The sequence below is a fragment of the Lingula anatina genome, chromosome 3 (assembly GCF_051362555.1).
Source record: "Lingula anatina isolate TDL-2025a chromosome 3, LinAna3.0, whole genome shotgun sequence".
NCBI lineage: Eukaryota > Metazoa > Brachiopoda > Lingulata > Lingulida > Lingulidae > Lingula > Lingula anatina.
Window position 1 is genome coordinate 32,119,224 of NC_141769.1, and position 23,251 is coordinate 32,142,474.

The 23,251-nt window shown below is 38.2% G+C and overlaps 1 protein-coding gene and 1 long non-coding RNA gene across 8 annotated transcripts in view; one reads left to right on the forward strand and one right to left on the reverse strand.

Moving 5' to 3' along the window:
• The window catches only part of LOC147763247 (uncharacterized), a 72,902-nt gene that overhangs the window by 24,445 nt on the left and 25,206 nt on the right, over positions 1-23,251 (forward strand). The window lies entirely within an intron of this gene.
• LOC106161702 (protocadherin Fat 1) overlaps positions 1-23,251 on the reverse strand; it is a 94,070-nt gene that overhangs the window by 17,992 nt on the left and 52,827 nt on the right. For 6 of the 7 annotated variants that reach the window (XM_087008346.1, XM_087008342.1, XM_087008347.1 and 3 more), the window contains exons 5-19: positions 21,312-21,373; positions 18,064-18,378; positions 17,554-17,767; positions 17,202-17,341; positions 16,352-16,562; positions 15,785-16,069; positions 9,986-11,490; positions 8,216-8,393; positions 7,525-7,749; positions 5,611-5,631; positions 3,743-3,864; positions 2,486-3,314; positions 2,069-2,277; positions 1,584-1,716; positions 125-1,191 (exon numbers count right to left, since the gene is read on the reverse strand). In XM_087008346.1, the coding sequence (XP_086864472.1) occupies positions 125-1,191; positions 1,584-1,716; positions 2,069-2,277; positions 2,486-3,314; positions 3,743-3,864; positions 5,611-5,631; positions 7,525-7,749; positions 8,216-8,393; positions 9,986-11,490; positions 15,785-16,069; positions 16,352-16,562; positions 17,202-17,341; positions 17,554-17,767; positions 18,064-18,378; positions 21,312-21,373 (5,516 nt within the window). The remainder of the gene's footprint in view (positions 1-124; positions 1,192-1,583; positions 1,717-2,068; positions 2,278-2,485; positions 3,315-3,742; positions 3,865-5,610; positions 5,632-7,524; positions 7,750-8,215; positions 8,394-9,985; positions 11,491-15,784; positions 16,070-16,351; positions 16,563-17,201; positions 17,342-17,553; positions 17,768-18,063; positions 18,379-21,311; positions 21,374-23,251) is intronic. The other variant, XM_087008345.1, reaches the window with a different exon arrangement.

Genomic DNA, 23,251 nt, shown 5'->3' on the forward strand with positions numbered 1-23,251 from the left:
GTATGCATCAAATTCAGAAAAGGTCAAATAGTTCATGACACATTATTAGAAAAAAAAACTGTATGACGACTCCATCAGTTAATAACACACAGTGTCATAGTCATCTGAAGCCATGTTCTCTTACCTGTCCACAGTCAGGCGTGTTGTCATTGGTGTCCAGTACAGTAATATCCACCTGACAGTGGGTGACAAACATGCCATCTGTGGCCGTCACCTGGAGACGATATTCTGATTTCTCCTCTCTATCCAGAGCTCTACGGACATACACCTGGCCTTGACGATCCACATTAAACTGGCCCAAGATGTCACCACTGGTAATATAATACACCACATCGATCCCAACTTCATCTTTATCTGATGTTGTCACGGTAACAATGGTCTGTCCAGGCAGGGCGTCCTCTTGAACAGTGCCCTGGTAGACATCTTTGCTGAAAATTGGCGGCTCATCGTTGATGTCCGTGACACGGATTCTGACAGTGGTGGTGTCATTGAGCTGTACATTAACACCCCTGTCCACGGCCACCACCTCTAGCTCATACTCCTCCATGGTCTCGCGGTCCAGTTCGGCCAAAGTACTGATCCGCCCTGAGTGTGAGTCCAGGCTGAAGACACTGACCACCTTTTCCTGAGTGTCCTTACTGAAGCTGTAGATGAGGTCCGAGTTGGTTCCAGTGTCATTATCATAGGCCTTGATCTGGATGACCTTACTGCCTATATTGGCATTCTCGGGAATGCTGATACTGTAAGGCTTGGAGTCAAAATGGGGAGCGTTGTCATTTATATCTTGTAACTGCACCACGACCTCAGCGGTTGCCACCAGAGGGGGTGTGGTCTGGGACTCCACACGCACGTGCAGGGTGAACATTTTAGTGGTCTCATAATCCAGAGCCTCCTTCACAGAGATCCTCCCCTGCTCATCAATCTGAAACTTCTCCGGGTTGTTGGTCATCGGGCTCTGGCCAGGGATGATCTTGTAGACCAACGTTTGGTTTCCATCGGACTTGGCATTCACCATGGCAACCACCGTGCCGACAGGTTTGTCCTCTGTTATAAAGTACGGACCTGGCGGGGACTCCAGCTGTGGGGGAGTGTCCGAGGGGCCCATTACCAGGATTTCTATGGGGACCTCACTGACTGTGTTAGAGCCTCCTACTGACTTGGCTCTCATGAAGAACTGGAATACCTGGTTCACTGGAAGTGGAGGAAGAGAGAGACAAAGGTCAGAATGTGTTGACAGTCAGTGGATATAATTTAACACAGCAAATATAACAGTTACAATATTTTGTAAATTACGTATAAGACTGTAAATTATGTTCAACAGTATGGTAACAGAATGGTGTCTACGAAATGTTTTGATAAAATATTCTTCATTTTAAAACCATGATAAAATGCCGTTTTCAATTTAAAAACTTAATTTCATAAAAGTGTACCCTAGTCAACTTGTGCAGGCCAAACTGTTGTCTGTGTCTAACAAATATAGTATTTTGGCTAATAAATATAGTATTTGGCTAACAACAGTTACTTTATATAGTCAGTGGCTAACAAGTATAGTCAGTGGCTAACAAACAAAGTCAGTGGCTAACCTGAATCCCTTAAGCTTTTCTTTACTTTGACTACTCCAGTTTTACGGTGGACCTTGAAGAGGGAGGAGGCACTGGACCCGTCCACAATACTGTACTGGACCTCCCCAGTGATGTCTGCATCAGAGGCTTCAACCTGTAATACAAAGATACAATGTGTCAAATTGTGTAAATTGTTGAGGTAAAATATTGTAAAATCAAGTCTGAAGACTTCTTGTTATGGCATTCTGCAGTTGAATATACACATCTGTGATACAGAAACTTTATTCCTACTGAACACATGCAGCTAACAATTTTTTTTTTTTTGATACTGAAATCTTTTATATCCTTGAATTTCAACTTTAATACCACAAGAAGACTGGAAAACATACATAAATTGTCCACAGACTTACCAATAATTCACCCATTCCCATTCACACGCGCGCGCACACACAGAAATTATTTGTTTAAGCATTCAAATTATAAATCATTGTCAGTAATTGTCTCACCTTGATGACACTAGATTCCTCTGCGGCATCAGCAAACACATTAGCTTTATATTCCTGAGCAAAGAAGCTGGGTTTGTTGTCATCTGCATCTAACACCATGATTCTCACTGTTGTGAACCCCACACGTCCACCGTTGTCTACTGCCACAATGGGGAGATTGTACACTTGCTCAAACTCTCTATCCAGCAATTCCAAAGTTGAAATCTCACCTGAAATGAAACAATATTTTTAGAGTAAATTATTCCCAAGCCATCAAACATATCTCACTCAACTGGATTAACAAACACAATGAAGTTAACAAACATCTTCATGGCTGTGTCCTAATTCTTGGTTGCCAATATTTATGCACACCAAAGTGTAACTGACATTCTTTTATTCTTCATGCACACTGTTCTTCAACACTACATTATACTTTACCTGTTTTTGGATGCAAATCAAACAACTCCTTCAGTTTCTCACTCTTCAGGTGATAGGTTAACGCTCCATAGTAGCCACTGTCCAGGTCTTCGGCCGTTACAGTGGTCACAACGTGACCTATTGGGACATTCTCAGCCAACTCGACCACATACAGAGATTCTTGAAACACTGGAGGGTGGTTGTTGGAGTTTCTTACATCGATGGAAACCCTGGCAAAGTTTGTGAACACACCATCGGTGACGGAGATGTTGAGCATATAGAGAGACTGCAGCTCGGGCTGGCGGAGACTTGAGAGATAGATCATGCCATTGCTGCTGTCAATGGTGAATGCTCCTTTTTTGTCTCCAGAGACGATGGCGTACATGAGCTGCCCAGCGTCAGAGCTGTCACCATCTATAGCCGTGACCATGGTAACAAACTGGCCTCTTTTGGCCTGGTCTGAAATTGTGGCTGAGAAAGATTGTGGATCGAAGACTGGAGGGTTGTCGTTGAGATCTGTGACAGTGACGTAGACATGAGCAGTGGAGCTCAGAGCTGGGTAGCCACTGTCTACTGCCACAACAACAAAGTGCATTTTGGGATTGGTCTCATGGTCGAGGTACGTCTTGGTGGTGATCACCCCTCTACTTGGGTCAATGTCAAAGGCTGTCACGTGATCACTGGTATCTTCAGACGCTGCTTCTAGGTGGTATTTCAGCAAGTTATGGGGTGCCGTCTTGTCAGCATCGTAGGCCGACACGGCGAGGATTGATCTTCCAATGCTGACTGCTTCAGAGACAGAGACCACGTATACCAGACTGTCAAAAGAGGGCGCCTTGTCATTGACATCCTGAAAGAATTAGAACAAATTATTATGTTCATTTTACCTACTAATTACATGACAGTATTTCTAACAAGTATTTCTATGAAAATCGCTAATAAATGAACTGAATCAGAGAGCTGTGCTTCTTTCCACTTGTTATCTAGAAAGCTTTGACTTCAATAAACTGAGGCAGTGACTTTTTGTTTTCCATTCAGCCTCTAGGGGCGTATTCCCATAGATTTAAGATCGATCTATCCCCGTGGGGAGTCTCACTATATTACTGTCAGATAATCTGGCTTAAATGTCCGTCCCACCTACTACAAGCTGTAAGGGGGTAATTAACTTTCACGCCCGCTCAGCTGACAGCTATTTAGCATGAACCCCCAGGGAGATAGGTCAATCTAGTTTGGATCGATCTAATCTCTAGGAATGGGGTCTAGGACTAGGCTACTCACCACTACAGTGACTGCAACCAGTGCCTCAGCATAAGCTCCAGATAGGGTATCTGTAGCTCGCACAGTCAACTCGTAACCTTGGCGTAATTCTGCATCCAAATTGTCTATCAGGATGATGGCACCTATTGTAAATGAAACATTTGATAAATGGGTAACTTAACGCAGTGTCACAAGTACTGGTTATTTGTAGTTGGTTAATAATGAAATGCACTACAAATGGGGGCATGAGAACTAAAGTGCAAACCTTCTCCATTTAGTATAATATTAGTACAAAATAACGGTACCCCAAGATCTTTATTATTCAATTCTACTTCACAGTTAATTTTCCAAAACCAGGGTTTAATTAATAAATCAAACAATTCTAATACTAAGACTACTACTGTTCTAATAAAAAATAATGAACCTAATAGCAACAAAAACAAAAAAAAAAAAAAAATGAAAATTGTAATATTTGGCTAGAGAATTAGGTTTTTTAACACTTAAGAGCTTAAGTTTAACTTTGACACATATTATTGCTGGGGTATTTCTAAACATCTCAACATCTGACATATTCAAGAACAATGTATAAAATACATTATTTGGAAGAGATATATAACTTTTTTATTTTCATGTTAGTTATTATGTGTTTTGAATTAAAAGGAAATTGTGCAGTGCTGTTTATATAACATGCTGTAAGGTTTTGCAAAATTATTTTGAGTGACTGGTTATTACTTTGATTTTTTGTGCTCTTAATCTGTGACACTGTAATACCCCAACATAATATATATATATTGTTAAATAGCAGTGCATTCAGTTAGTGGTTAGAATTTTTAATCCCCAAGCACTGGTTAAACTTGGCAAACGCCCATTTTGAGACAGAATCAACAAGTGTGTATTTCTAGGACAAGAACACAGCAATTTCACCATTTTCCATCAAATAATTCTTAGCACTAATGTTCTCCAAATTTAACCAGGCTTGGGTTGATCCATCACATTATTAGTTCAGATAAGTTTTAATATATAATTGAATTGTAATTAAGATTCATTAATAGTGGGTGGATTAATGTCAATTATTAAAAAAAAAGACAAAAATGTGGAAAGAATTAGATATATATTGTAGTAAACCCAGCACCGCAGTATCAGAAGCAAAGCCAAAAGTCACCATCAGATAGCAGAAAGCAAAGACTCACTATTGTGAACTTAAGGGAAAACAGTGCAAAGCATGTTCTGTGTATTATAATAGGCAGGATGCCCCAGCACCCAAACTCTCTCTAACACCCTCTAAATGGTCAATATATGAACACCTTTAACCTGTATGCTACAAATTTAATATTAAGATCATGCTTTTATCCAAGTCACCTCACTGCCCCAGAAACTGTGTTTAAGTAAGTCGTGTCTTGGGTCTTTGGGTGTTAAAAATACGTCAAAGTAGTAGTGAGAAGACCTTGACTAAGAATTAATCCACCGTAACAGGAACCCTGACCCATAAAATATAAATGAAAAGTTGGGCAAGGCAATATTGAGGAGCAAAGTACAATACTCAAAGGTTTAAATATGCCCCTCCTAACCAACAGGAGCTTTCATATTCAAGAAGACGAAAAACTTAATAGAAAGCCACATTTAACAGCATGCAAAAAATAAAAAATAAATAACTTTATTGCAAAACGTATGCACATGCAAATATGTATGTACATGCAAGCAAATCATGCATTGCTCCATTTGTAGAAGCAGGTAATCAGCTCGGTAGATAGAAGCAGGTAATCAAAAGAAATAGCAGCCACAGCCACATAAATAGTTAACAGAAATAAAACAGGAAAGATATATTGGTAATATAGGCAAACATGGGAAAAATTGTTGAAATCAGAAAAAGGTTCAACAGCCTTACTCACATGGGCCTATGGTGTCCGCAGCTAATGAAGAGGAGGAGGAAGAGGGCACAAATAAGAAATCAATATCAAATTAACTACTAAAACAGGGGAGAACGGCTTACTTTGCAAATGATTGCTGCTCGGATAGTGGCGTAAAAAGACTTTTTCGACATTTTTTTTCTCTTCAAATGCATTTTTAGTGAGATTTCAAGAAACTGTTTACGCATGCTATAGGAATCCAAGGAGCCGCTTGTCCGAGAAGCAACATGATACTAAATTTCAAAAACATCTCTTCAAGAAAAATAAATAAATAGATGAGTACGGAAACACATGCTGTAGAGTTATTAATACAGACACTCTTGCTTTTTAAAAAAAAAACAATTTCAAAATATTAATAAAGAACAAAATACAAATTACAGCTATTTACAAATTCAACTGACATTTTGACATGCCTTTAAATAACAAATTACATTAAGGGGGAATGGCATTCAAAAGCTTTCTATTCCATTTCAAACATGCTTTACATTTAATGCAAGATATGCAATATTTGTAGATAAATTGCTGGCAAAACAATAGCAAAATTAAGATTTTTGTTAAGGTAGAAAAATTGGGGTTTCAATTAAGCTATTTGTTTTATCAAAGCGAATTTTCTCTGTTCACATACACGACCAAGTATATTTAAAATAAAATAACAAAAAAAGCTATAACCATATCAAATGTTATAAACTCCTTAATTGAAACCCATGGGGAAGAGCCTGAAATATTCTTATAGAGTTGGAATTAATTGTTATCCTTCTACCTCTACTATATAGAAATATTAGAGTAATCTCTCATCCCCTTGCACCATGCACTAGTATATGGTTTGTTATCAATCTCAACTTTCCAAGTCCATAATGATTAAAATGTGAAAAAATCTACAGAAGGCACACCTGGCATAGGTCCAGGTGGGCTTGATAATGTTGTCATTAAACATTAACCTGTTCCCTGCTGTGGCCAGGTAGTAAGTTGATAAGGTGTTTAAGTTAGCTGGGTAACTCATATAACTACATGCGGAGGAGATAACACTGGTAAAATGTACAGAATATTATGGGCAGCTGCTTCAAAATACGAATGTCTGCTCAAGACTGATGAAGCCATATTTTGAAAAAAGATATTTACAATTATGTGAAAACATTGATTTTGTGTACTCTCCCTAGATTTAAGCTCAATTAAATGAAGATAGTGTACGATGACTCAGCATTTAATTACGGTTGGCTTCTACCGTAGCTGTAATTACACATTCCCAATTCCCTTATGTGTGAAATAAAAAATCAATGCCAATTATGAATTCCATGAATGAACAAGAGACTGAGGAATGTGACAATTGGAAACATTAAAGATGAAGATAAATTGGAGAATAGGTAGAAATCTGACTCTTTCAAAAGTATGTATTGATTATCTTGTGGGTGAAATCTCTCTAAATCTTAACAATGTTTGTAAATCATTTTCTAATTGTTAGCAAACAATATCAACCCTACAAAATTGACAGCTAATTTAATTTATTTCAGTCCAACAAGCTACGACTCATACTAAAACTGAGTTAATTACACCCCTGATAAAACTACCTAAAGTCTATATTAGCCATCAGATGCAAAAATTTTGTGACACCCCCCCTTTTTTTCTTACGCCTAGTAAAAGTGTGCACAGCATTAGGTGCAGAATCATTAGTTGTGATTCATTAAGTGTCTTCTATAAGAGGTCTAACAAAAGACATCCCCCCCAGGTTGCCATTAAAGTCATTAGATTAACTCTCTTCATATTTCTAGGAATACTGGCTATACCCAGATTATACCGAATTCTAGGCTATTGACATCAATTGTGAGTTATGTGTGCATATTAAATAGCAGTGTCATGTTACAATGACAGTGTGACAGTGTAATTGTGATCAATACTTACCAATACTAAAGTTGACAGCAAACTCGTCGTAGATATTGCCCTTGGTGATAGAATAGATCAGCTTCTGGTTGTTGGGGCTCTTAGCTTCCAGAGTGAAGATGACGCTGTTTACTGGGGTGTTCTCACGTACAGAGACTGAGTAAAATGTGTCATCAAATACGGGCGTGGCCTGACTGATCACGCGGATGGGGACAACTACACGGGACCTCAGTTGGACATCTTCTCCTATGGAGTTGACAAAATATGTTATTATCTAGTGACATACACTCTTAGAATAGAAATGAAAGTGGTTCTTATAGAAAAAATCCTGAAAATGCGATGCCCTAGGCCTGCAACTGAATCTGAGTCCAAGCGACTATGTACAGCATCCAAAGATTTGGATTTTCAGATAGATCCAGAACATTTCCAACTTTCTTTCTGAAGCACTGGTGATAATAATTCTTATCTCGTTTTATGAAGCAATTTTCTTTGTAATTCTAATTACAGCATTTATTTTTAATCTGAAAATACTTTTAAAATGGAATTGCACTACAGATAACTTTAAGTAAAAACAAAAATTGCCATACGAAATTTTTAAGAATGAAATATATATAGCATGATAGAAAATATTCTGACAGCTTTCCTGTGTCAAATAATTGTGAAGTTCACAGTATAAAATATATAAAAGAGGTCTCCACTGTATTCCCCTCACCCTGGTCTTCTGCCTCCACTAACACCATAAACTCGTGGTTCTGGTCACTCTCCTGGAGGGGTTGCTGAAGAGAAAGCTCTCCCGTCGCACTGTTGATATGAAACTTGCCGTCATCACCACTGATGATGCTGTACTGCACCTTGCTGTTCCTGCCTATGTCTTGGTCCACTGCCTCTACCTGCAGAGACAAAGACAATAGTCTACAGTCAGGATTGTTCTTTAAATGTAAAACTATAAAATTTTGAAATAAATAAATAATATTATAATGATTAACTAAAAATATTCAACCCAAAGACTTTGTGTTTGTGGTTTTAATATCAGAACCAAGGCACACTAATTGTATAACAAGTTATATGATATATGGGAGGGGGAGGGGAGAGAGAGGGAATTATATATGAAAGGAAAGTTTTCAAATAATGTGTGTTTATGAGCTCTTAACTTCTTAACTAGTCTTGCCTTCAAAAATTTGTGACTGATGAAAAAACAACATAATTGTGCACACAAAATCAAACTTTTGGACTATTGTTCCAAACAGACACAGTAGGTAGTATACCAGAGACAATGGCAGTGAACCCAATAATAATCACATAAATACAACACACCATGAAAACATAACAGAAACAGGACTTTGGATCAGAAAAACATGCAAATAGCAGCCCAGACACAGTGAAGTTTTAAAAACATTGAAATCAAATCTGGCAACAAAACAATGCCATTAACAAGAAAAAAAAATCAACTTAAAGACTGTAATCTCCAATGATGTTTATGGTTTTAATAATCTCAAAATCAAGGCTCACTGACTGTATTGTATTAACTTTGAATAAGATCATATAAATCTTCAGGTAAACTTGACCACTGCCCAATAAAAATCTATAGAATTTCAACTAAAGGACCACACTGGTATAGAGAGAGATAAAGAAAGAGGCAGCTACCACTTTAACAAGAAAAGACAGAGAATGGTGACTCACTTCAACAATGTAAAATTAATTCCAATTTATCTGATTTGTGAGCTTTTATTACAGATTAATTTCATGAGCATGTTTGTTACTTCAGTGCTTTTATCGCATGATTTATGTGAGAAATGAATCTCCCACCTTCAACTCTTAAAAGGTTTGCTGCACAAAAAGCTCTGGCCATAATGAAATTATAATTTAGCAATTTAGGGGTCAGCGGGCCACTAGAAAGCGATTTGATGGAAGTAGTTTTTTGATTTATATGAAAAAGATTACAACCTCAAGAGAAATATTTCCATAAACTTTGTTAACAGTACATGCAGGTCCCTTTTATCACTGTATTCATTATCAGAAAGCACCATTTTGTATTGAGAGTCGGAAATAATGGTCTGACGTTCTTTCTTTAGGCAAGCTTGATTTTTATGGCTAGGTAAAAGAGTTCCGGGTAACAATTTACTCTGCCTCAGTATAAAACCCCATCATATGACTAAAAATGTGGCGTATTTCTCATTACTTAATCAATTCTAACTTAGCCCATCTCTGACCTTAACTAAAAAATTTATCAAAATCCATTGGTTATTTTTCTAGTTAGTCCGTTAAACTAACAATTCAACAGAGACAAAAACATAACCTCCTTGGCAAAGATAGAGTAATGTTAGTCAGAGAAGAATTTCATCAGCTGTGTTATGTTATAAGAATGAAGTAATGCTGATTATAGCATATTAAGTACTGTGGAATTTGGCATGGGGGGAATGGGGAGGGGGGATGGTGGTGTGAACAAGGGTGGAGATAGGGAAATTTCTCCCATTCTACTTACCTTCTTCACAGTAGTTCCTGGCAAGGCATCAATGGACACCACAGCATGGTACGGCTCATTCACAAACATGGGGGCGTTATCATTCATATCCAGGATGTTGACGTGCACGACTACATGTGCGACGCGTGGCCTGGGGTGACTGTCTTGCACCTCCACCACCACCTTGTGCACGTCCTGCTTCTCACGGTCAAACGGTTTGCCGGTGGTCCGCAGCACGCCTGAGGTACGTCCAATGGTGAACATGTCAGTGGGATTCAAGATGGAGAAGGTGAGCTGCTCGTTCAGTTGGTATCCCACAACTTGGACCATGGTCACTTGGTCCACAGTGGTCTTGTTCTCCATGGCCGAGGCATTGTACTGTTTCTGGGTGAACCTCAATCCACTGTCCTCTGTCTGTTTAATGTTTACTGTGACTGTGGTTCGTGTACTAAACTTTCCATCCGTGACATTAACCAACAGATCGTACCTGCTGCTCAGGTTGTTCTCGTCCCGTACTCTGATCATGCCCGTTAAAGGTTCGATGCTGAATTTATTCTCCTCGTCTCCGCCCGTGATGCTGTACTTCAGCTGACTAGATATCCCAGTATCTGGGTCAAATGCTCCTACGGTAACCACGGCTACATCCTGATGTGTGGGCAGCAGGACAGTGGCTTGGTAGGACCCCAGGTTAAATACTGGTGGGGAATCATTCACGTCAATGACTTTCACCTTGACCTTGGCTGCAACCTCAGCACTTAATTGTGGCGTACCCATATCCTTCACTTGAACCAAGAAGTCAAATTCGGTGATGTCCTCATGGTCCAGTTTCATGTTGGTACGTATAGCCCCAGTGTTAGGGTTGATATTAAAATACTTCTCAGCCTTTGGTGTATCTATGTAGTAAATCTTGAAGGCATTGAGACTAGAGGAGTCCCTGTCCAATGCCTTGATGACAAGTGGCAGGCTCTCATTGGTCAGCACCACGCTGTTGGCTTCAGCAGACTCGCTGATCTCTCCCACATACTGCTCCTGCAAGAACTCTGGTGCGTTGTCGTTGACGTCCAGAACATGTACGAAGACTGACGTCTGAGTATAGGCACCCACCATATTAGTGGCTCGCACAGTCACATTGAAGGAGCGGAACTCCTCTTGGTCATAATCAAACACGATGCGTGTACGAAGAACTCCAGAGTTTGGACTAATCTGGAAATACAATGAGTCATTCGCTCCCAAAATCTCATAAACCACTGAGGACCTGCTGCTGGCGGCCACCGTGGCGATGTATGTACCCACTGGACTGTTCTCCCGAATTTCTGCGGTGTATTCGTCCTGTTCAAACTTTGGCGGGGCGTTGTTGGAGATAGTGACATCTATATTGACATTGGTCTGGGTGCTGTGACTGGGAATACCATTGTCTGTGGCCATGACACTGAGAGTGTACTTAGACTGCAGATCTCTGTCCAGCTGTTTAGACACTGTTATGATACCCAGCTTCTCATCTATAGAGAATGTATTCCCTATGTTACCTAGAAATATAACAGTAAGGAACTTATATTAAAAGCGCAATGATGTCTTTTTCATTCTAAATGCTTCTTTTTTAGAACATATCAGAGAGTGATAATTTTTTTTAAAAGGACGATTTATCCTCTGATCTTAGAATATGCAGCATTAACAAATTTATTCACATGGACAAAAACAGAGCATGTTGATCATTTACAAGATTTCTATTTGGAATTATGAATATTTTTACAAGTATAACACTGTTTATCACCTTATCAATATGTTTGTAATATACTTTATTCATATGCATTCATTTTTTGCTGCATTTTTAAATATCTAATCTAACAGCAGGCAACATTGGTCAAATTATCCCTACTAGGGCACCCTAATAAAGCAATGCATATATGGAATCCATAATTCTTAAACATTCTATAAAAAAAAATAAAAGTAGTCCCTATGGCACATAATTATCCCATACCTATAAATAAATAAGTAAATAAACAAATAAAAATTCAATCAAAAACGTCTCTAGCACTTCCGGCTTTTCAGTTTCACCAATTCCTCGTTTCCTAAGATTAGTGTAGCTCAAACACCAGCCTACAAAGCCTAGGTGTTATGACATGTTGATCTAAACTATTAACCCAAATCTGCCAACCCTCTCAGGTGTCCCTGCTACCTGTCCACAGTACCATGTTGTATCAGCCCCCGGGGAACACCGAGATGTGTTTTAATCCACCTCTGTATAACTTGCGCAGGTGTTGTTATGTGTTCAATAAATGGTTTAAAAGTGTGTTTAATAAATGATAACAGTGGCTGACAGGGAATAGTTCTGTTTCAAATTGTACCTGATTAAATTAACTCTGTACTATTCATGGACGTGTTTACAACTATCTACCATGTCCAACTCCCATGTCAAACAAAACTACACTATTAAAACACTCACTTTGAATGCATCTATCCCAAACATGTTACTATTTCAACAAGGACTTAAAGAAGGACGCTGAAAAGATTTTAGGTTAACCCTGAGGCTACCATGTCCTTGTTAACAGGTGTTGACCTCACCTGGCCACTAGTTTGACAGACATGGGGAGTACAGTGTTTTATAAACCTGTCACTGTTTTAAGTGTTATAGATAAGGACAGTGCTAGTGTATAACCTTAACATCAGAGAGAGAGAGAGAGAGAGAGAGAGAGAGAGAGAGAGAGAGAGAGAGAGAGAGAGAGAGAGAGAGAGAGAGAGAGAGAGAGAGAGAGAGAGAGAGAGAGAGAGAGAGAGAGAGAGAGAGACTATGAATCACGAGCATTAAACAAGGCGTAACATTGCTGTTACAAGGTTTCAGACAATCATATAATGTAAACAAGTCCATGGCATTTCCTAAATATGACAGCAAGTACATAATAATATATCACAATGATGATGAATGTAGAGAGCAATTTGTGTACTTTATAGTCTGTGGCACTTCAACTGTCTGTAATAGTTTATCATGACAATAACAAAACTCCAGAGATGACTTTAAGATGAGTCAAGCTGCTGTCAATGCCATGTTGAAAACACATTATTTTCTCATATAAGAACCTCTGTGCAAAAAATGTCTATTAACACCATTGTTATAACACTGCCAACACAAACTAGAGTCTATGGCTTTCAAACACCAAACAAAATGTTCTTACTATATTTATTTTCACATTTTCCATGCCAATAAATAAACCACGCTTTTAAAAAAAATCTCTTGCAATATTCTTCACTCCCCCTCCCCCTTGCCCTGGTGCCATATCAGTGCTAACAGGGGCCCCACCTTTACATGTACACCAAACTCATTAACAGCTATCTCACACAGACGCCTGAATTCACATGGAAATGAACAACGTCGCCTAATGTGGCTGATGTCGCAGACAGTGCCAAGGAAATATGGAGACACTGGATAAAGTCAGTGCTATAATTGTGTGTCTGCATATAAAGAAGACAGCACATGATTGCAGGCAATTACGACTTGAGAACTCTTGTGAAGTAGGGGACGTCATCTTACCTACAAACTGGGATACACGTGAAAAATTAGCCTTACACACAGACATTTCCACAGATTGACACCCACTTACGTGAGCTGTCATAGCCTCAATCTTCTTTCAAATCAATGTTTCCTAAATTATGTAGAAAGAAACTGTTTTATAGGAGAGGAAGGCTTAAAAAGTCACTGAGCATTTTGGACCAAATTATTTAAAGACATTCTTTTGTACATTGGTTTAAGAGGTACATTTTCTATAAGTTTGATCATGTTTAATCTTTAAATGATTAAATAATCCATCCAGACATGCATGAAAAATATATTAAGTGGAAGTGTGTAGAGGATTATACTTTGCTGTTTCTGTAAGGTTTGTCACCCCAGTACATAAGCACTGAGCAGTGTGCTAACTGGGTGGGGGAAAATTTATGTTTAGGATTTCAAGGTTAACAAATAATGTATGCCATCATGCAATACCACATAATATAATATGATGTTACATCTTTTTTTTTTTTTTTTTCAAAACCTTATTTGGTAATTTGGTACAAATTACATTCTAAGTTGTTGATTGCATTTAACAGACATCTTATTTTGATAATGCTAACAACTTCAATTACTTCTTTAACTAAAAAAATTCAATTTTTAAGAAGATGGCGCCTAAGAAAATCTGCAGTTTTCCTTATTATAGTTGGTCATGTCTGCCAAACAATGACATGGAGAAATACTAATGTAAGTCATCATGAAACAAAAATCTATATTTAGACTTGAAATCACAATAATCACTTGGGCGGCTTTGCTGGTACAAATTACAACCATTAACCAACGGATATTTTTATGTACATGCATGTTATTTTAATAAAATTTGACTAGTACTGTTACTTTATAATGGGATCATATCCTTTTATTAGAAATGTTCAGAGAACAAAAGACAAAGAAGTCTTTTAATAAATTGCATTAAAGAAACTCCCATACATTATATCTATTATTACACCCAGATGCCAAAATTAACTTTCCTCAAATATCTAATGAAGATACTTAATAGACCATTATCAAATACCAGCTTAGATGTCAATATTATGAGGTATGCCGGTCTTTATATCAAGGCATTTTGGTGACAAGTTGCCTTTTAGCACCAAATTACATGATGTCACCATGCTCGTAAAAAAAAGAAACAAAAGCCCTGTCGCATTCCACCTAGATATGGCATGCTATAATTCAGGCTTTCAAGGTAATAAAAGCTTTGATTTCCCGCAAGGAGTACACTCTCTGTCTAGTTCCGCCTAGCGAATGCTCTTTTGTTATTCATTGTGCGAAGACACGTGTTACGCAGTGTCATGCTTTTAACGCAGGTCCTCCCCAGGGGGCTAAACTTGATAGCTTGGCAGGTTTTAACAGGGCAGAAGACAGAGCTATTTTCTCATTAAAATTGATGATGAAGTGCTGGCATGAGATTATTGGCAGTTTTATGAAGCAACCGTTTTTTAAAATCAGTAAAGAATTTTGACACATCCAAGTCTCTTAATTGTGAGAGGTACCACAAACAAAAATATGTGTAAAAATAGTCCAAAAGATTGCTCATGCTTTGTGTAACACGAGATTTAGATTTCTATCAGCAATAGATGAATGTCAAATGTTAATAACATCCCTATACGATCCACTTCAAAAATAACTGATTTGTATCAGTGGCTGCCAGCAATATTCAATACACTGGCACAGAGCTCAAATGACACTCAAATCATAATACAACAAATACAGTGCATGTATCACAGTCCACTTGACAAATGTAAATTAATTCACTTAAGGCTCAATTGTTGGTGCCAACAAATAGATAAAAGAATAGCCCATTGTCAATTTTACAGGTTCCTCCGGCAAGAAGCATAACTTCGCCCCCCACCTTGCTTTGTCTGATAGCTGAACTGTTGCCTGTTTATGATGTGACTTAATAATGTGACTTTACATATATTCTGAAACATGGCCTTTTGCTGCATTTCAACAGTTGCTGAATGCTGACAATAAATTAGGAATTAATACCTAAAGGACAGGATATATAGGTTCAAAATGCAGTTGGTTTGACGTATAGCTCTGTGGGGAAAAAATCCTTAACTTTGACATTATCCTTCCCATCTTACAATTTGAAATGCTTAACTTGTTTAATTTCAACTCCATTAAAAAACCTGAAACTTCATAAAATCGTCCCTTCTTTCAATAAGAAATAGTAGTTTTATTTCAAAGCATTTCAAATTCCCACCCTATCGAAGTAGTTCAACAGTCAGAGCTTACCCCTGACAGTGTACAACAGGGGGCGCTGTTGCTATGTTTACCTGTAACAATGGTGTAATGAATCTCGGCATTCTCGCCCTTGTCTTTGTCCGTGGCCATCACCTGTACCACTGAAGTCCCAATGGCCGCCGTCTCAAACACACGCCCGTTGAAACTGCCGGACAAAAACTCTGGCGGGTGGTCGTTGTGGTCAAGCACGTCGATGACCACCCGTGTGAGGTTACGATGGGACATGGTGGACGTCGCCCCCTCCTCCCGGACCATGATGGTCAGTTTGTGCTGGGCAATGGATTCGCGGTCAAGTCTCTCTTTGGTGGAAATCACACCTGAGAAAAGAGGAAGAGTAAGAGAGTGTTAACAGGCATGCAATGGATTAACAATCCATAAAAGATGATAAGGAAAAGTAAATATACACATTGCCTGTGTGATATCTGGGTGGTATGTTATATAAAGATATCGGCTTAACTTGTCTTGCTCACGTTTTTTACCATCGTGAATTGTAAAAATTTCAACAACACTTCCATATTACAAAGTAATGAACTTAACGTCATAATCAAAGGACATAAGGATATTACAGGGGGTGGGGGTGGGGGAGGTTGAAAACTTACCACTATGATCACCAATCTCAAACAACCTGGTGCTGCTCTTGTCTGCCGCGCTGTGGATGCTGAAGAACAACTGTTTGTTTTCGTCCTTGTCAGTGGCTGTGACGGTGATGACACTGGTGCCCACCGGCGCACTCTCTGACACCACCGCGGCGTAGTGACTCTCCGTGAACTGAGGTGTGTTATCGTTGACGTCCATCACTGTGATGTGAGCCTGCAATGAGACAATCTTATAATGAAATATTTGATACCTGGTAAGTACAATCACTTAGCCTTATTATCACTCCATACTTCTATCTACCATTGCCCACTTTTCAAAAACTCATTGGTATTCCTTTTAGCCATTTATTAACTTATTTACTAACATGTTAATTGATTCATTCATTTGTCTATCAATTTATTTTTCTTTCTTTGGTGGGGGGGGGGGGGCGCAATTAGGGGAGGGGGTGACAGAAGCAATCACAAGTTCATTCAGTGTAGAGCAATGCAGTATAGAATTAGAGATTAATTTTCTTTACATTATGTTTTTACATCAGCATAGCTTATCCATTACCATAAATAGGACATTGCACAAGGGGAAATTAGTTGCAAAAAAGCTGCCTTTTTACATCAAACAATATCCTCAAAAACATGAAAAACAGCATTTAGACTCCAATTCACATATAAGCTATACACAGTTTATCATTTTTTCAAACATTTCTTGCTCTCCTTTCTGATTGTTCAGTTGAATAAGTGCATTGAACACCTGTAAAATTTTCAAACAAATCCCTTAACCAATTAATAAAAAAATTTTTTACTATGCTGCTAGGTCATATATGATATGATGAAAAGAGAGAAATATGTGATATCTTACCCATGATGCAACAGTGTGCACTCCGTCTGTGACAGTAACAGTAAGGTTGTAGCTGGACCGGAGTTCTCTATCCAGTGGGTTGGCAATACCAATCTCACCACTCTCAACATCAATGAAAAACTGGTCTTCCGGGTCTCCACCTGCAAGTGAAAGACAACATTTAGGAGCAAATTCAACAATATGAATCTTCATTATTTTCATCATTGCAGAAAGAGCATATTACTTATTTAGTTCAGTTCACCTGTAACAAGTATGACTCTTTTCTGTAAACTATTTTTCAAACATTTCAGTTTCCACTACCAGCAGACGACATGGGAGTCTGAGCCCCATGCCACCAGATGTCAGCACTTACCTGTAATATAAAACCATATCTTGTCTCCATCCCCATCCTGAGCCTCTACCAAGCCGACCTGACTCCCCACTGGCTTGCTTTCACTGATGTAAAACTTGAAACCTTCGGAGCTGAACCTGGGTGCCGTAGGCGACTCGGTTGGTCTGCTTACGACGGAGACTTTTACCCACACTGTACTACTCTGCTGGGGGTTTCCGCCATCATTGGCTTTAATCTGGAATGATAAATTGTGGATAGCATCACTGGTGCCAACAAGAATTGTGTCAATTAAATGCATGATTCCAAAGCAATTACTTGATTATTTGGTCTCATGGAAATTACGATAAAGCTAGCCAACTTTCTCACCAAATGCAACTCTGTTGAACTTCATCTAATTTACAACTTGATATATATCCTATTATCTACTTTTTGTGTAGTTTTCTTTTTTTTTTTTTTTTCGTAGTTTTTTCTGTATAGCACTTCAGCAGCATGAGACATCTGTGTGCATTCTACAAGAATCCTCTGTCATACCTGTATGTCGTAAGTTCCCACATCCAGACTCCTTGCCTTCAGGTACAGCTCCCCCGTCTGTGGGTTGATATTAAACTTGAGATTCTCTTTCCCGTTCATGATAAAGTAATCAATCTGAGCATTGGCTCCCACGTCATTGTCAAAAGCCACCATCCTGAACAGTGGCACGTCCGTGCGGTCCGTCTCGAGGATCTGGATACGGATTGCCCTGTCCTGTCCTTTGAACACTGGCTTCTCATCGTTTTCGTCCTCCACATTGACAACAATCCTGGTGATGGACATCAACTGAGGTGATCCATTGTCAGAAATGAGGACCTGTGGGGAGAGAGAGAGAAAAAAATAAATGAACTGAGATAAGGCAATAAAACACTATAGTTAAAAGACCAAATTTCAGGTGAGAGGGTTATCTCTATTCTGGTCTCACCCTTCATGTTATCTTGTATATGATAAAAAAAATGTTTTTTATTCATTTTGCAGTAATATTGTCCCATTATTAACCACAGTACCCATCTTGTGTTAGTATTTAGTTGTTTTCTATTCTTTTGTCTCTACTACAATTTCATTAAAACCAGTTTCTCCTTACATCAATAGAAATGTCTTCCCTTCTCTTTTCTTATTCTAAATTCCCTCAATTCTACAAACATGTGATATCAGCTCACTCTTAAAACATTTAAATTTCATGCCAAATACTCAGACAACATTTAAAACTGGTGAGAACACACGATACACCACACCCCACTGTCAACCTGTTCTTATCTGCTATCCCAAGAGGCCACTGATATCTGCCTCTTAAAAAAAAGTACAATGTATCTTTTTCCTTGCAATTATTTGATGAATTTAAAGCAAATGATTGGCTGATATTAGATCCTGTGAACTTCCTGTCAGATTTCGGTCAAGCGCAGCCATCGTGTCCTGATATCCTACATTACTGACAGGTGAAAATATAACTGTTCCTTGACTACTGCACCTGTTTCACAGGTAAATCGATGATGGGATATTGAATAAATAAATAAATAAATAAATAAATAAATAAATAAATAGAGAACAAAAATTATTCACTGAATGAGCATGAACACGTATTTATTTTAGAAATATATGATTTTTTTAAACATCCAAGCCTTTGAAGGTAAAAATTTAAAGAACTGCTTTTATTGTTTATTGCAAGCATTTATCAGCTCTGTCAAAATGACAAAATCACATAAACATCCTCTGAGGGGTTTTGACCCCGGATGACCCAAAGTGACCTGTCCAGTTACATTAATGTTGTCCCAATGTACTTAAAAACACACTAATGGAAAAAAATAGCTGGGAAATGAATAAAACTGCCAAAATTAGTCTTTACTAAAGTAAAACAGAAATAGAGGCTTGTCTTTGATCTTAGGAACATTACTTCAATTTTCCAAAAGCATTGTAATATTGGGATTTTTTCTATTACGCAGCAAGCTTTAAGTTATTTTATTTTTTTTAAAACAGTTTTTGAATGAATATCTGGTAGATGTCAAATTTGGAGATTTTATGCCCATTGGCATTGTTTAGACTGTCTAGACTTCAATGTTCTTTTCTGTCACAGTGTTGATGTTGAGCCCAAATTCATCATCATTAAACGAAGAAAGTGTCTGAATTCACTGTGCCATTATAAACTGAATCAATATACACACACACACAGGGACTTCATGAATCACACTGGCGTATGGCACATATATCACTTTGAGTCTTTTTAATGGGTCATAAATATCGAGACCAATTCCACTGGCATAAAGTTACCACATTAAAAACCTTCCCTTGATGCATATTTCCAGGTTCCTGATAACTGATTTAATAACTTCATTCCCAAGTAGACCAGTTATCAACCCCATAATGCACCATCCGTCACTGCCCAGAACCCGGTATTGCATGCCATTTCAAGAAACTTTCCTAATGTTGCTCAAAGGCACAAAAATATATCTCCATCCAGCTGTCATTTTCATCTCTAATAAATTCTTCTAATGAGGGCTTCTCTCGGTTCTCTTAAAAGGTCAGATCTTATATTCTTTCACCGTTTATTCTACTGGGCTCAATTACTGTTAGAATACTTACTGAGACTTAAAAATATTGCTGCAGTCTGCCACTTTAGGTTGTTTCTATTTTATTTTAGGAGTGAAAAACAGACAAACGCATTATGAACAGTGGCAAATGAGGCTCACGTCTGTCTTTTAGTGTTCTTTTATTTTATTTTTATCTCCTCCGGCTAAAAATACCTTGAATTGATCTGACAGGTGCCTGTTGGTGTAACTGATGAATGGGTTTCTTCATCAACATGCAAGGCTTGGTTTCCTTACAAGTTTACCTCTGTTCACCCTGTACGAGGTATCAACTTTGTGTTTCATGTTGAGAACAAATGTGGTTTCCTCCAAAGTACAAGCAAACAGACAGTGGTCTTGTCACTTTGTATAGCTACTCACTTACTTCAAAGAGATAGAGGCCACAGCCCTCAGACCCAGGTAAAAAAAACAGCGATACTTAATTGTCACTACACACAATGCATACAGATATAATAACCCCACCCAACATAAAGATGACAAGAAGCTCTGGCAAGTACTTACAATGCTGAATGAAGAAGATACTGGAAGTTGTTTAAAATTGTGTGCATGCGTCTGCATGCAAATATCCTCATTTCAATGTTTTGCACTGTAATTGTGACCTCTTCATCTGACCACATAATTCAAAAATTAATTACATTATCCCCACTTAAATTTAACTGATTTAAAGTAAGCCAGTTTCTGACCCTTTCGGAAAATTTTACCAAAACCTATCACAAACTTTTTCATTTAGACAGTTTACCAGAATACCAATGAAGGCAATAACATACACCTCCATGGCGTAGGCAACAAAGCAGCGTCTATGTGTTAGAACACACTACTGAGCCCCAGTGGCAGTGGTGTGCGTGTGGCACACACACAAGGTTATATCCTGATTATTTCTTCCTCCATAACATCAAAGAAGTCACTTGGCAGAGTTTGACACTGATATGGCTGTGATAGGTGCTAGTTGTGTGATAACACTTGGGCTACTGATATACAATTATACAGAGCACAGTATGGATTTCCCTGTAGCTGTAAGCAGTGTAATAAAATAACTTCTTTTTTTGGTGAATAAGCACGACATCACACCATCATCTTCTCTTATGATGTATTATTTGTTTATCATTATTGCTGCTATTATTGCTTTCACTTTATTTTCTTGGGGGTGGGGGGTGGCATGTGACTCACCTCCAGAATGTGCTGGTCCTGTGCTTCCCTGTCCAACTTCCTGTTGGTGGTCGTGATGAGACCTGCAATATAAAGAACACTTAGGTCACTTCAAAATTAAACAGCTTATTTTTTTTCATTTATTTCATTTCATTCATGTAATCCATATTATTTGGACCCAAACTTAACACACACGCACACACGCACGCACACACGCACACACACACACACACACACACACACACACAGAGCATGTGTATTTTATTAACCAGACAGTGTATTGATCACTATGCCATCAACAACATCAGATATATGTCACATCAGTGTGTGTTAAACTCTCCTATCTGGACAGCCATTTTTTCTCCCAACATGTAATTTCTTTCATCTCAATTGCTTGAGTTTTCCCAGTTGTCTCATAAAGAGCAAAAGAGTAAAAACACCATCACTTCAACTTGACAGAACAATGTAGACATCAACACAGCTGCTATGAAGACTACTCTTGATGAAAAAAAAATGTCTACATTGCTCCTCGTTACAGTTTTCCCATTTTTTTCTTAACCTTACTTGTTTATATTGGGATTCAACTAAAAAACAGTGTTTGTATTGTGTCAGTTTCTAAATTTCTCCTATATGAAAGTCTTGTGTCAGTGTGGGATTTGTGTTATTATGCTGCATGTGTAGGACGTCTGCAGCCAACAGGTGTCCCTCCCGTCCCTCTCTCCGCCAACTCAGAATGACGTGGGTGTCCCTCTTCAAACATCTAAAAACAACCTCTCTAGTTGAACCAGCTCTAAATATTTAGAAATACATTCCTAGTGCGCAAAGACATTAACAGATTTAGCATTCCTTTTTTTTTTCTTTTTTCCCCAAAGACTGAATGAGAGTCTGAATACAAGATTAATTTGTATTAGCATGACAAACAGAATGCAAACTTGTTTCAAAGGGATGAAATTAAATTTCAGTTCTGCTCTTTTCCAAATTCAAGCCTGGCTTTTTAAGTTTGACGTGAGTCAAGTTTTGCTGTTCTTTGATCTTCAAACCAGTGAAGAAAGGTTATTTCTGTGGTTGAAACTTCAGTGCAAATAAATTTGTCACGCACTCCTCCGTAACAAATTGAGACATTTAACAAAGGGAGATGAAAAAATATATACTTTTATGTCGTTTGTTAAAACATTTTGAGGCTGTAATTACATCCCTACATATCTGGGAATATTTATCCCATTACGTCTCTTCAAAGCTACCACTTCTTAAATGTCACAAATGGATAGGTATAGACATCATTCGTTCTCCAAATTCCTTTCATCAAACTATCATATGTCATGTCAATAAAATATTCCTTATTCCACCAGTGAGAACAACCAAGGCATGAAATGTAATTGAAAAACCAACTCGACACAAAACAGAACTGTAAAATCTTCAATCAGTTTAAAAAGAACCCAAACCTGCCAGTATTAATTACACACAACAAAACTGATAGCAAGAACAAATGCTGATAAATGGGTCTAATGCACTAGCACAGCACTGATAAGGTCTTAGTTGTGTTTATAAAATATTACTCTAATCAACTCGCAATCACCCACTCACTGGCTGTGATAACATGTTTATTGACCAACAACACTTTTAAACCATCACCAAAAAAAATAAACCGAGTAACCTCCTCAGACAGTGAAAACCATAAAGAGACAAATTCCTTCAATTTAATGTAGAAAAATAATTGAAAATAAAGGCTGTCTGTTGTCTGTGTTGAGAGACATGTCGTGTGGGTTACCACACATTTGGGGCGAGAGGGTGCATCTCAACCATGGTTAACATTTGCACCAATCAAGACATTGAGCCCTACGGCAAAACAGAGAGAAGGAGAGAGTGCAAGGCAGAGCTGGCCTAACAGTGCTTCATTGTGCTTATCAGGTTTGATGAGTTACATTTTTTTTTTCTTTTCATACTGCTCAGGAAAAGTTAAT